Source organism: Colossoma macropomum, unplaced genomic scaffold (genome assembly GCF_904425465.1).
Source record: "Colossoma macropomum unplaced genomic scaffold, Colossoma_macropomum, whole genome shotgun sequence".
NCBI classification, from domain to species: domain Eukaryota; kingdom Metazoa; phylum Chordata; class Actinopteri; order Characiformes; family Serrasalmidae; genus Colossoma; species Colossoma macropomum.
In genome coordinates, this window is record NW_023494799.1 from 34,207,124 (window position 1) to 34,222,069 (window position 14,946).

At 43.2% G+C, this 14,946-nt stretch overlaps 1 protein-coding gene across 6 annotated transcripts in view; it reads left to right on the forward strand.

Annotated features, from left to right (window-relative positions):
* Positions 1 to 14,946, forward strand: part of neo1a (neogenin 1a) — a 234,938-nt gene that overhangs the window by 74,145 nt on the left and 145,847 nt on the right. For all 6 annotated transcript variants that reach the window (XM_036587065.1, XM_036587061.1, XM_036587062.1 and 3 more), the window contains exon 2: positions 5,830 to 6,147. In XM_036587065.1, the coding sequence (XP_036442958.1) occupies positions 5,830 to 6,147 (318 nt within the window). The remainder of the gene's footprint in view (positions 1 to 5,829; positions 6,148 to 14,946) is intronic.

A 14,946-nucleotide genomic window follows, 5' to 3' on the forward strand; every position in this document is an offset into this window, starting at 1 on the left:
CCTTAAATCAGTTTTTCCTGGTGAAAAGTTCATATTTGTACCTTTTCATAACCGAATGTTTTAAAACAGAACAATAAAATAAAAGCCTGGAGAAGAGACGGGGTGTGTGGAGTCAGTACAGCTTAGAAAATATCATTTCAGTGGATTATAGTAAATGATGTTCCCTGACTAAAGGTACTGAGATGTACTCCTAAGGGTCCCACCCCAGTGATGAGGGGTACTGACCCAGTGACAGTTTAGTACCTTTATTTCTGAGAGTGTATGACTCTGTACGTCCAGACTTTTGACTGGTACTGTATGTCAGCGCATGGAAGCCCATTAGCAGAACGTGTCCATCACAGCAGATGATGAACGCTCTATTCACATGATGCCGTAAAACTGTTTAACCTGCCCTGGGAGAAAGTGAATGCTTGAGGAAGCTGCTGATTGAAGCTCAGTGCAAACACATTTTCTCATCATCTGCCTTGAGCTGTGCTTCCAACACATTGTTTGGCCGTGGAATAAAATGGATTTCACAGGACTTGGTACAGCAGGTAAAGGCTCCTACTTATCAAGCAGACAACTTCATTTTCTCCCTGCTGCCCCGCGCTGAGGCAGTGGCACTTTTTGAAGTCAGACCCTGGGCAGAATGAAAGGTAGAGTAGATTAGACTCTTGCCTGTAATGTGCTGTCTGACACCGATGACCCCCTCGTGGTGGAACCGGTTCTGCTTTGGAGCTGAATTAGCCGAAAAAGGCATCCTGGCAGAGCGCGGCTCATTGGCTTGTAGTTAGCGTTATCAGACACTGTGTTTTTAGGGCTTTTAGAGGAGTACAGTGATTATAGAGGGCAAACTACGACAGTTTTATGAAATAGTCCTGTTTGTTGTTGTGAGCTGTTGGTTGCCAGTTTTAAGATGTGCTGGACAGACAGTGGTGGCCTAATTTTCATATCTAGACTCTACATTTTTGTTATCAGGTTGAAGTGGCACAAATCCGATTTCTTTGCCTTAATGTGACTCAGATCTGATGTTTTCAGAGCTGTGTGGACACACAAATCTGATCTTTTTAAATCAGACCTGAGCCACTTTCATATGTGGTCCTAGATCGGATACGTATCTGATTCGTGGCCATGCGACCTTAATGTGACGCTGAGATCGGAACTGTTTTTTTTTTTTTCCCCACCATCATTCAGCGTTACCATGGCAGCAGCGCCGAACAGAACTTAAAGCCTGTAAACAGTGGAAAAGCAACACATCTCACCTTTTTCACCTTCGTCTCGCTCTGATAATGAAGCTGAGAGCTGATCAGAGTTTATTACCTTCTCAGCGAAGCTCGTTCTGACCGTTAGTCTGTTCGCTGTTCATGATGCTCGTGATTCATTCACGTGACGTTACTGAGTAGGATGTGCCATGCGGGTCATTTCAGGATGCCGGTTCGTTCACATTAGTGACAGATTTGAACCACTAACTTGAACGAGGGTGAACCATCGTGTCAGAGAGATTGGATTTGAGCAGAAAATCGGATTTGAGCAATGAGGCTTGTATTGTGAACGTAGTTAAAGGCACAGTAATATCTTAAGGCCCCATTTAAAGTTAAGATAAGGACCGGTACAAAACTGTACACCTTTCCACTGGAGTAATGACCATTAAGGGTGCACTATTTTGACCTTTTCCAGTGGAAAGATGCATTTTTGCACATTTTTTATTTTATTTTATTCTCTTTAAAATAAAAAAAGTAAACTTAATAGCTTGGATTGAAAAAAAAGCAACCAAATTATGATACAGCTTTGCTACTTAAGCAAAGATGCTGAAGATCATACTCTTTCATGGTACCATCATATTGACTGTTTAAACGTTTTTTTCTGAAAGTGTAGAGAAAGAGAAGGAAAAAGAAAAGGCTAATGTTAGAAAACAAAGGTGTTCTTCACAGATCTAAAGGATTTACTCAGCTATTGTGCATCAAGTGTTCTAGATTTGCTGTGGTTACCAGTCCATGAACTAACCTTGCAAACCTGGCAAAGTCAAGGTTGTGTCCTGGTGGCCTTTCCATCTGTCTGTCTCCTAGTTATTAGGGCATTGGCTCTTGCCAAGTTACTGCTTTGCTCGAGGAATGGAAATGTCCTTCTAGTCTAAGCAGGCTCTAACGATGCCGACTCCATACATCGTCGGATCCTGCTCCTGGTTTTTAATGCTGCATCTGGATCTCAGGCATTTGTTATACAGTTTCCTTCTTGGCTTTGTGTCCATTAAATGTTAATGAGCACAGAGGCTTTTTAAGTCGGCCTCTGTCTAAGGGGAGAAAGCGCTCACAGCTCATATCTTGTGCCGTAAATAAATATTTACATTCACTTGAAGAAATTCCTTGGGGCCTTGTGGCCTCTCGCGACTTTGAGCAGCACAAAAGAAAGAAAACGAACTTCTGTTCAGTGCAAACTCCTTCACCACTGCTGTCAACTGCTTGAGCTCAAAGGTTTACATATGGTGAGAATGTGCCAGAACAAGAAACATCAAATCTAAAAGTCGTTTAATATGTTTGGGACCCATCCTATTAGTTTGAAAGCCCTAGTTTGAGAATGCCCCTCTGCTGATAGGCATAACTGATCAGATCGATTGAGTTGGCTGTGCTTGAGGTCTTTTGTGAATCTAAACAGATTCCTCGTGCCGTTTTACTCTTCAGGGAGTTACCAACTTACGGAAAACGTCGAGAAAAAGGAGACGGCAGCTCTCCTGCTCCCGTTCCGCTGTGGGGCAGAGGGATGTAGAATCTACAGCAGGCAGATGGTCTTCCATTTTGGCTGACGGCTAGCAGGGAGCTTTGAGAGCCACGCTGCCAGCCTCCCCGAGAGGTGCGGAACCGCTAAAGATGCTAATGATTAACTGTGCAGTTCTGCTGATGGCCTGCAGGAGGGTGGAATTCCCTTCTCACTACCAGAGGACAGGCCTCACCATCTGCCTGCCCGCCTTCCTATGTGCAACATACATGGAAGAGGCCCGACGCTTCAGCCCCCGCTGCGATCTCGCTGCATCGTTTGATTTTCGGAGAGGACGATTCCCCACAGTAACCTGTTTATCTTCTTCACTTGCTCTCCCAGAACCTCATTCGAACATAATGCCTTCGTTGAAACACTCAGGGAAAGCCGTATGATGAATGCCTCGTGTCAGCTGACTGTTGATGCTTCGCGTCAACACGTAGCAGCATCCATCTTCCTGGCCTTAATTTGGTCCAGATGTGTTTATGCTGGAACTACTTCTTGCCTCGCAGCAATGCAAAGAGATCCTTTTTTAACATTTGCCAGGCAGTGCCATTATCTTCTTTAGCACCAGAACCGCCTGGCCAACAAAAGCAACCGTTGTATAGCTCTCAGCGGCGCTGCTGTGCAGTCGGAGAAGTAATCAGAAGAGTCAGCAGATAGCGGCGATAGCGTAAAGCTCACAGCGCAGACGCCTGACCACAATTACTGCCTCCACCTCTGCGAAACGTCCCACGCAGTCCATTACAGGCCAATCTGAGCATGCGAGGGAGGGGAAGTATGCCTCCCCATAGCGGTAACAGCCCCGATGCTAAAAGCCAGAGTTTGGTGACTGTACTGTGCGAGGCTGAATAGAGGGATACAGTGTGACCTGAGAAGAATCCGGGGCAGCCTCATTAGCCAAGGTTGCAGAGTGATGCCAGATTTGGAGGACAGAGACGACACCAAACAACGCCCCCACCCCGCCCCCACCCCCCAATTAAAATGGTGGTACTGTGAGTTCTGGAGCTGGCCACGGTCATAGAGGCCCATTTGTAGCTTTGCCTGTGACTGTATTGAGACTGGCTGAGCTGCTCGATGGTTATATTTAGCATTGGGCTTATTATTTGGTGCATTAATAAAAAAAAGACCTTCAGAACCTCATTATTTTTGTTCCATCCCCATAGTTCAGATAATTTCAGTTATTTATTTAAACAATTTCTTGAAGACTCTTGGGGCCAAGATTTGAATAATTTATGAGGACAGAGTAATTGCGTTTCCTTTGACTTCTTCTTGCATTAATTTTGTGACTAACCTCCAATTTCAATAAGTGAATAAGGAAACAAAAATATTCAAATGTGTACCAATGTCCACTGGCTGCGCTGCTAATTTGGGTTTTTATGAGTAAATGCCTTCAAAATGAGCTCTTCCCCCTTTTTTTATTATTTGTGTTTCCGTTTTTGGTGTAACAGCCTTGGAATGTTTCTTGGTATTGTGTTAGCCTTTGCGTGTGGAAGACAATAAGCACAGATGATGGGGAGGAGCTGTTGTGCACCACTGGCAGCGTTTTGGCTAAAGCCCCACTGTCCTGTACCACACCCTGCCCTGAGAGCAGTGTGTAGACTTCAAACCCAGCCTGCGTTCATTTCCTCGCTGTATTGTATGAAACATTCTTCTCTTTTCACTGTTTTATGACCCGTCAGTGCATAAAACAACTAGCGGGAAGAGACACTTGCTGTACAATAACAGAAGAAAGATGGAATGTCAGAAATATAAGCAGAGTGCTTTCTGGGAAGGGGTTCTCAGTGTGGGGCGGGGCTGCATCTAATGACTGATTATTTCAATCGATTCATCTATTGAGTGTTATTTGAGTAATTGACTCGTCAGACCATTATGCTGCCTTCTGTTTCCTCTCACTTTACCCCATCACAACATCAGCATCATTCAAAGCTCTGTCTGTGCAACAGAACAGTAGAAGCCATATTGCTCCTAATGCTTGCTGTAGTGTTTTGCAACCTGTCGGAATTGAGGCTGCCCCAGATAATTTGTGTACTAAATTGTTTTGTTGATATTCGGTTCTTAGTTTAGTATTTGTAAGCTTCGGCTTATCCTAATAAAATGGTTGTTGCTAATATATGTGGGAAATGTTAAAAATAATACATTTTAGCTGGCTTAGTTGAATTCATCATCAGTTTATGATGCATCCACATCACCACAGCGCTTTCCAAATGACCACTTAGAGTATAAAAATCACACATGGAAGCTCTGTCCGTTATTGGGCCATAAGAAAAATGCTCAATGCAAAAGTTGCAGTATAAGGCTGGTTTGCCATGTAGGCACAACAGGTTGGATGAATCAGCTCAAATACGTAAGTATATTGATCCTTATCCAGGTACCATGCTGACACCTCAGCTCATTTCAGTATGATCGAGTCCCCACTGATTGAAGTCACTGATTGGTCCTTGTTACATTAAGCCAAGCTCATACCTCCGAAGCTCCTCAATCCTCTTCTCCACTCTCTGGTTGAAACCTGGCTATGACTAAGCTCAGCTGTGCCCATGTGTCACCCTTGTTGCTCCATTTTTATGCTAAAAAAACAAATTAACTAAAAATAACAAATGAAAATGAGCTAAAATGAACAACAACGAACTAAAATCAAAATAGGTACCCTTAACATTTTAAACCGTGACTCATAAATGCTATAGAAGTGATAGAAGTGGCTCACATAAGCTTTGTTTAAACGAGAGGGCTAAAATCATTGATTCAGTCATAGCAACATTTAGCGCGCTGGCAGCTTAGCTTTAGGTTGCCGCCTGCTGGATATATTTTGATCTGCAATAATATAAGCATACATAACATTATGGTTAAAAATGTAAATATTGTTTTTAAAGGTGTTTTGGTACTCATTCTTAAATTCCAGCAAGCATTCAAAGCCTGTTAAACGATATTTGGGCCAGCCCTAGTTGGTATCCCTATTTTTATCATATAAATATTATAAGTCATTTTAGAATTGCTTTTATTTTTTTATAACTGAATATGTTTGATTTTCCGTAAGCAACATTGTCGACAAACAATGGTTAAACAGTATGGGGGTATAATGTGTCCGCTCTTTTCCTGCAGGCCCTGCCGTGAGGCACTTCGACCCATTCTGGTTCTCCGTGGAGCCCTCAGACACGTTGGCGGTGAGGGGATCCCCAGCGCTGCTCAACTGCTCCGTTAACAGCGACATCCCTGCCAAGGTGCGCTGGAAGAAAGATGGCGCCTTCCTGAGTCTGGCGTCGGACGATCGCAGGCAGGTCCTGCCCGACGGCTCGCTGCTCATCAACTCGGTGATGCACTCCAAACATAACAAACCCGATGAAGGTATCTACCAGTGCGTGGCCACCATCGACAGCCTGGGCACGATCATCAGCCGCACGGCTAGACTCAATGTAGCAGGTAAGGAGAAACCGAATGCACGGAAAACGCTTTAATGCGCGTTAATTACAATGTATGCTCACATTCAGGTGAGATAAATGAAGAATTTATTGATCAAGACTGGGGGGGGTGACTTAATTCTGTCTCTCTTGTGTTAGTTTTGGACAGTGTATTGACGAGTGATGGTGCTGTATCGCATTCACCTTTTTCAGCCTCATCGGTGTGACAATAACGTGAGCGTTTACATTAGCATTAAGTCAAAAGACTTGGTGAAAAGTCTGTTTTCCTGCTCTCCTTCCTCGGCCCCTCAATGGCATCATTGTTCGCTGTTGGTAAGGTTCAGTAAGGCAAGCTTGTGTGTCCTCTCTGATGTAGCTCCATTGTAAATGTTGTGAGAGGGGGGGTTTGTTTGGCACCGTGGTGGTGGCTATATTAGGCCCAGTGAGGCAGGATGAAAGTGACCTTGTTTGGTTTCTGAGAGGCAGGCAGATGGGATTATTAGGTGTTTGAGTTGGGTCTTACACTGAAATTCAATTTGCAGCTGGGGAGTTGCAAGAATGCAGGTGCGTTCCATCAAAGCCCTCCCGGTTTGTGAGTAGTACCCCTCTTCAGCTCCTCGCCAAAAGAGTTTGGGAGTTTGCGCGCTGAGCCATGCTCGGAAAAGCCGGAGACAAACGGCGCTCCCTTGAAGTGGCGCCGCGGCCTCACCTCCCCGTGGTAATCTGCTTTGAGTGTGAACAAACTCATTATTCCTCCACACTGAGTAGAAATGCCTGCGTGATATTTGGTTTGGCCTTTTCACGGAGACATCCTGTGCTGGGAAGCTGGATAGGGACCTGAGCTTGTGGCTGAGATTGATATTTACTTTATAGTTTCTATGAGTTCCATGCAGTTCATGCAGAGCGTTGGTCTTGTAGGGGATCTGTTAGTGTTGAACCTCCAGCATGGGTTGTTCTGTGTCTTCAGGGATTTAGGGGGAGGTGCGTCTGTGCAGCTATGCTCTGCTGGACTGACCTCTCTCATCACTGGGGGAAATGAGCTGACCTGTGGTGTCTGGAGGCCAAAGGGGAGACTGACACTGCATTAATACCGTCATACTCAGTGGATACTCCCGGGTGAGGGGTGTATGTGTGTAGGGATAAAAGATGAATCGCTTTCGTATCAAAATTGCAACGTAGAAAATCTTAATGGTAGAGAGAGAGAGTGTTCAGTGTGATGCTCACTCTTCCATTTGAGACTTACCTTTGTGCTAAGATGCTTTCGGAAAACTCAGCCCTGTTTAGTAAATGCACAAAGCTGTACAAACTCAACAAACCACCACATCGTTTTGGTAGACTGCTGGCTTCAGACCAATCAGAATCAACCAAACACCCATATGCTGTCATGACGTTGGGAACATATCATATCACGATGCCTGAAGACATTTTCACGATACATACAACAATATTTTAACATCACACAATAATATAAATGATGCTGTCTTTGTATTTATACGTGTTGTTGGTCAGTGTAATGTATGTACGGACAATATCCACATGCTCAGAAAAGCATATTGTTTATCATGATGACAAAATGTGCCATGATAATGACCGTAGTATTGCTAACTGGCACTGTGGTGCACTATGTTTATTATTCAAGCCTCCGACCCAAAAAAGTGGAGGCACTGCTGTTCTTGGCAAAAAAAAACCCCAAAAAAACCTGGATCTGAATTTTAAAAAACATAATTGCAGTTTAAATCACACTTAGATTATTGGTCAGTTGGTCAGACAAGTTGTATTTTACCCAAATTCTTTTAGCCCTATATCTATATGTCTATCTGTATGTGTGTGCATCTGCGATATTGTACCGAATCCTACAGTGATTTATTTTAGTTCCCTTCACAGTTCATCGTCATGTCTGTTACTGCTTATGATATGATATTATTTATGATATTTATTAATATGTTTCGTCAGCTTGGTCATGTTTTGTGCATTTTTATACAGCATATTCTAAAAGGGTGAAACCTTCTCCTGTTATTGTGACTAATGGGGGGGGCAAAGGAATGAAGGTTTTCAGGTAAGCAAGATGAAGGCGGAGCTCTGTGCTCTTTCCTCCCACCCCAGCGCACTATTTGTGGCCGTGATCAATCAGTGGTGCCTGGCGAGCGTCTAAGGAAAAGGTTAATTGCTGCATCTTTGGTGTGGACCATTACATTTCCATAGCTCTGGAAACGCTGCTGTGGTGGTAGCCGGGCGTAGCGCACCTTCAAACGGGGATGTAGTAGTGGTGATGGATCGCAGAAAGAAATGCATCTCTGCCTACGTTGACTTCACTTGGTCCAAGTCATCCCTGCAGTTTGCCCCCAGCAGAGAATGGCACTGACTGAGGAGTAGGGCTGCAAATAATGGACCTATATGGAATTTTTTTTGTGGCTGGTACTGTTTTAATGGGGCCAGAATTTCTATAATTTCAGTAATATTGGCCAGTGTAATGTAGGGCTGGGCAATATGACAGTGTTTAATCGGTATCATGATTAAATAATGTCACGGTACACTTTGCGTTAGTCGTCAACTCTGACTAACTACGTTTCCTTGCAAAGTGAGAATAATTTGGCCTGTTTTATTGGATTTAGTGCAGTTTGTGAAACATTGAATAAAAATAATTGTAGCTGTGAGTTTTTTGTTAATAATAATAATAATAATAATAATACTTTTTAAATGTATTTTTCTGCTCCAACTAATCAAATCTCAGAAAAATGAAATATTGTGATGTGTCTCAAGTATCTTGAAAATGTCTTGTAGTATCGTGATATAATATTTTTGCCATAAAATATATCGCCCACCTCTAACACTCTGTGTTCTTTATATTTAGGTTTTAATTTATACTCCAGTAGTTTTAGTTCAGCAGTGATTGTCAGTTGTCAACTGTGAATTGTGAAGTAAACATTGTAGCACTGGAGGCTAATCAGAATTATGTGGCTTTGATTTCTGTAAATTGACTTTAATTTTTCTTATTTTTTGTCAGTTTTCTTCATAAGAAATATTTGGAACGTGTTATTCTGATGCTTCAAATTACACCTTAAAAGTGATTATTCAGAGGAGCTCAAGTAAAGGCGAAGGATATATAATGAACTGCGTCAATGCCACCATTTAAATGCATTACTGGTTCCCTTAGTGCTGGAATGGTTCTTCTCTCCTCTTGTTACAAATCATAGTACCTTTTTTTAGTTCTATATAGACCCTTTTTTGCTAAGGAGTGTAGGTTTGGATGCCGTTTGCAGGAGATCGTAAGTCCGTGCTTGTTGTATCTGTTTTTTGACAATATCGATAGATTGTTTGGGCTCTAAAATTGACTGTTCCAATAATTGACTGATTACACTTGTGAGCCACACCACTCCCATCATTCAAAGTTTGGTCTGTGTGACGAGCTGTTTCTTCCATTGTGGTGCAGTGAAACAACAGAGCCTTATTGCCCCTCCTTCTAGTGCAGGGGTCCATAATTCGGGTTCTGAAGGGCTGTGATCCAGCATGTGTAGTGTTTTCAAACATACCTGATCGTGTTAGAGCTGGGAAATCAGCAAACTGTGCTGTACTTGACCTCTTCAGTAGTGAATTGTAATCTGTCAGAATGCTGGCTTCTGTCATTTAGCCATTATAAGGCTTTTAGGAAAATAAAAGCATATCAGTGCTTTTCCATAATCAACATTTTGAACAGTTGTCATGTATTGGGGTCTCCCTCTGTTCCTGTATCCATCCGAGGCTGCAGCAACCGTGGCTCTCACAACCGTTCAGCAGGGGATCAGCCCCTCCTCGGCTGAACTCACGCCCATTTGTATTCGGCGGCTGTCTGAACGAGATGACAGGGCAGAGAGCGAGACGGACGTGGGGAATGGGAATTCGTCGGCTCTTGCCCGCCCCCCAACCGAGCGCCGCTCTTTGAACCCTGCCCCTCGGGACTGCTGGAGGTGGGGCAGACGAGTGCACCGCCAAGGAGAACACCTGAAACGAAATACCTCATTTGCATGCCTTTCTCTGACTGGCTCCCTGGTGCACCCCAGCATTCCCGGCAGCTGGGAGAATTCTGCAGGTCCCGGCGCTGCATATGAGCTAAAGTGGAACCCCCCCGTTATGATCAGCAGACTCGGACGTCTCTCCCCTCCTTTATTGATTGGAGAACTGAAGAGGCCTGGGTTTTCCTCCCTCTTTTATTCATGGTCCGCTACACAGATGACACATCTAGTTCTTGCGAGACCGTTTTCAGCCATCAGTTCATTAAAAAATACAGAAAATCCATCCGTGGTCTTCGCACATGAAATAGGCCACGGATGCAATTACAAATGCAGTTTATGAGCGCTTCGCTCTCTCGCTCTCTCTCCCCAGTGCTGGTGCTCTCTCCTTCCGCACTAGCAGTCTAAAGGTCACATGTCTTTTTTACAAGAATGTAGTGTCAGGCTGCAAAACGACATCCCCGGTTTTTTCCACGGACAAACAGAAGTGCTGCAGTGGTGGTTAAATAGTCTCTTGTTTGCTGAAGGAAGGTGCTCTATGTCAACAGCAGACATGGTTTTATGTCACATCGGTTGACCCGGGGGCAGAAAATACTGCTAACCTCCTAGACACACACCATATGACCAAATGTATGTGGACATCCCTGCTAATTCTTGAGTCCAGGTGTTTCAGCCACACCCATTGCTAACAGGTGTGTAAATCAACCAATGCAATCCACATAGACAAACACGGGCAGTAGAGTGGGCTTGGTAACATCACTCACAGTTCCCAACTGTCTCTAGAATCAACATGAACACAAGAATTGTGTGTCAGGAACTTCATGAAGTGGGTTTCCATTGCCGAGTAGCTGCACATAAGCCAAAGATCACGGCTAGAGTGGTGTAAAGCAGGCCTCCGCTGGACTCTAGAGCAGTGGAAACATTCTCTGGAAATGAATGACGCTTTACTGTCCGATGGATGAATCTGGTTTTGGTGGATGCCAGATAAAATGCTACCTAATGGAATGCATAGTGCCAACAGTGCCAACAGTAAAGTTTGGTGGAGGAGGGATAATGGTCAGGGACTGTTTTTTCAGGGTTTGGGTTAGGCCTGGAAGAGTGAACGCCGCTTTATACTTAGATGTCCACATACTTTTGGCCATATAGTGTAGAGCTGGGCTTGCATACATATGCTAGATATGTCCCCACCGTTCTGTCTCCCTGCTTATCTCCCTGCTTCTGCCTTTTCCGTGACCTCTCTCCTCAGCCGGAGCTGATGCTATTCCCCGGGCTGCCGCCATTCCTGTCAATCCATCAGCGTTTCATTTCACAGTCCGCCATTCCGCACATGGCACGCTGCACCGCAACACTTTATCCTTCCCAATTTCACACCGCCACAGTGGCTGCAGCCCAGCGACTCCAATACAAACACAACATGGACAGCTATGAATTTCAAACGCTGCTGTCAGATGGATTTCATTGCTGTCATTTTGAAACAGGTTGTGTGATTGTTCTTGTGTAGCGAGCAATTCAGGTTACAGTGTCACACCGGAGGGACAAGTTTGCCGATGCAAGTAATCCTGGCAGCGGCACTGCATTGATCTCCTTTAGCTGCTGTTCATGCTTCTGCTTTAGCATCCGTTTGAGTGCAGCCAGCATTGAATTGTTATCTGAGATATTCCGGACACACGTCGGACATGCAGTGTGTTCTCATTTGTTTCTGACATGTTGGGAGAGTCCGATGGAGACGTTTACCATGAGAGGGGCATGTTTTGGCTATGCAGACCAGACTGGAAACCCATATGTACAAAAGGCTTATGCCTAGTGATGCACTAAATTTCGGCCACTAAAACGTTTAGGTCAAAAATGGGACTTTCGGTTTTTGGCCCAAAAAAAAGGCAGAGAAAACAAAAGATTAAATAGGACTACAAGACACTGTTGAGACCGAATCATTTGGATGATAATAAAAATTTTAAATACTGACTAAAAACGCTATTAAACATTTTTAATCACTGTTCGTCTCCGGTGTCCGAGAGGGTACAACACCCAAAAACTTGTACATTTTCAGGTTTGATACCACTTGAAAACATGACGTTCTTCTGAATACGCCTAATACAGCAAAACAGAAGTGGAAAGGAAAGCAATTGTGAGCGCAGCATCACCATCTGTAGCCTTGGTTCTTAAAATGATGGGAAAATTCACAAACGACAGTGCAAAGTATAACTAAAAATAATGGATTTTATTGGCTTGGATGATCAGCAGTTCTCTGTTATTGAAGATGTTGGATTTCATAAACGCACATTGTCGCGTTTATACTGTAATAATTTTAGTACGATTTTTTTTATGTAAACAGTTTTTATTTGTCAGCTCAGTTTTATCCTATTGAAAGCAGATTTGAATGAATTTTCTTTATTAGTTTGTAGTTTTTATGTTTAGTTACATTTATACAGAAGCATAAATAAGACAGTAAATAAAAAAGAAACCTGTTTTGGTTTTGGCTGTTGACCAGGTTTGACTTGATTTTGGTTTCGTATTTGACCAGGAATTTTAGTTTCAGTGCATGTTAAATAACATTTTGCCTTGAAATACATTTAAAATGTCATGGTGAAATCTTGATGCAGCATTTTTGTTGTGGGCAAGTCTGGTCTGTGCTATTTTGACCAAAGCTGTTGCTCATATAGACTTCATAACATTCAGTGTGTTTACATGCACTTAATAATCCGATAACTGCAGAAAATCAGATTTTGTCAGAAATCCAATGAACACGTTTACATGCGCTCGAGTAATCAGATAATGGGAAACTCTGGGTATACATGAGTCAGACAGTAATCAGATTTCTGCTTTGCAACCAGCCAATAAACTCACAGAATAAGACGTGACATAAATGTAAAAACTCAAACTTCATGCCGTGGCTTAAAACATCACCACTTTACCTGAAAATATGAACATTCATCATCTAGAAGGTGAAGAATATTTAAATCTCAGCGCCATGTTTTGCTGCATCTCGCGGCAATGCTGCTCGCTTATATCTGGTACTGTCCGTCTGATCTCACGTGTTCCCATCGTCTGTTCTCGCGCATGCGCAGACTGAGAAATCCGAAAGAAATCAGAGTAAGAGTTTACATGCACTGAGAAATCTGATTACTGAGCTAAAATCCAGCTCTGTTTATCAGATTTCTCAGTCGGATTTCTAGATCGGTGTATGGTGTCCACATGACCATTTGAACAATCAAATAACTGCAGAAATCCGGTTATGATCAGATTATTGAGAGCATGTAAACACACTCCATGATTCGTAAGTGCAGAGCAGCTCTTCTGCTCTCTTGATCTGGTTTAGAGGACTGGCTCCCACTTCCTTTCACTCCTAAGTGTTAGTCAGGAGCCAGGACGTGAGGACTTCAGGAACCCACGAAAGAACAGAGCTCTTTAAACACACACAGCAGAACACTGCGTTTTTGTTTCGCAGTGAGTTATGACCAATACTGAAGGATTCCAGTGACCTCAGCGAGGCTGGAGCAGCCAATGATCGCGAGCGTTCAGGGCTTTCTTTGGACTCGCTCCACCGCCAGTGCTTGTGGCTTTCAGCTGTGTGGCCTGTATGTTGAACTTTTTCGTTTGCTGTCTGTCTGCTTCAGCGCTGCTGGCCGGCACGGTTTGTCCTGGTTACAGCGTCTCACCTCCTATGCATATAAACAGACCCGTGTTTGGCCTTGTCTCGTGAGCGCGTTGTAAAGTTTGAGCCTCAAACTTTAATGTGTTGATCTTGTGATGGATCAGTGATCTTTAAAATAGCAGCTGGAGTATGTCGAGGACCGGTGTTTGTGCAGAGTGCGGTTTTGCCAACTCGAGCTCTATTTTTAAGGCTTGTGTCTGTTATCACCTCCTCTTCCTGACAGAGATTGATGGACGGCAGGTTTGCACTTATAGCCCCGATGTGCTGACAGTTAGATGCTGCATGCTCTACACTGGGACTGGTATAGAAGGAAAGGCTTGAGCATTCAGCAAAATATACATCACAACAGATATAGTTCTCAGCCACATGCAGCATTTATAGGGAGATCATAAATTTTCCAGGTACCTCGTCATATTTGTGCGAGCGAGTTTGCTTATTCAGGTGGCGCGGGAGTGATACAAACACCACATTTGCTAGACTAGATCGTGTAGGTCTAACCTAAAAACTGTAAGTTTATCTGGAAAGCTGCCAGCTAGTTGTGCGCTGGGTTCTGATTTTCTTACTGCTGAGTAAAGAGCATCTGTAGAGAATGATGCATGGCACAGGATATCGCTTCTGTTTAAACAAGGTCACGTCAAGATAGGAAAACACGGATTGCTTTTTCCAGCGGTGGACGAAGTACACAAACCATGTACTTGAGTTAAAGTAGAGACACCCAAGGTAAAATATTACTCCAGTAAAAGTAGAAGTTCCTCCCTTTAGACCTCCACTGGAGTAAAAGTACAAAAGTATTTGCCTTCAAATGTGCTTAGGTATCGAAAGTAAAAGTATTAAAGATTAATTATGACTTTATTGTCCTATTATCATTTTTGCAGGAAGACTCTGCTTCATTAACTCATTTTAGGTGAAAATACTCCAGTGTCACTCTTGGTAAACCAATATTTTAATAGAATGTCATTAATTATTCTGTCACTGATGTCTGTTAAAATGATCAAAAGCACAAAGCACTGAAGGCAAACAGTTTCCATTAGGTAGAACTGAGTGGCTCTGAAATAACTTTTTGCGAACAAGCAAAGTTTCAGTTTAAGATTTATTTACAACTTAGTTTTAAGTTTAATAAAAACTTGCTTTAAGCTCAGATTCACAAATGAGTTTTCCTTTACTAAACTGCATCTGCAGGTCT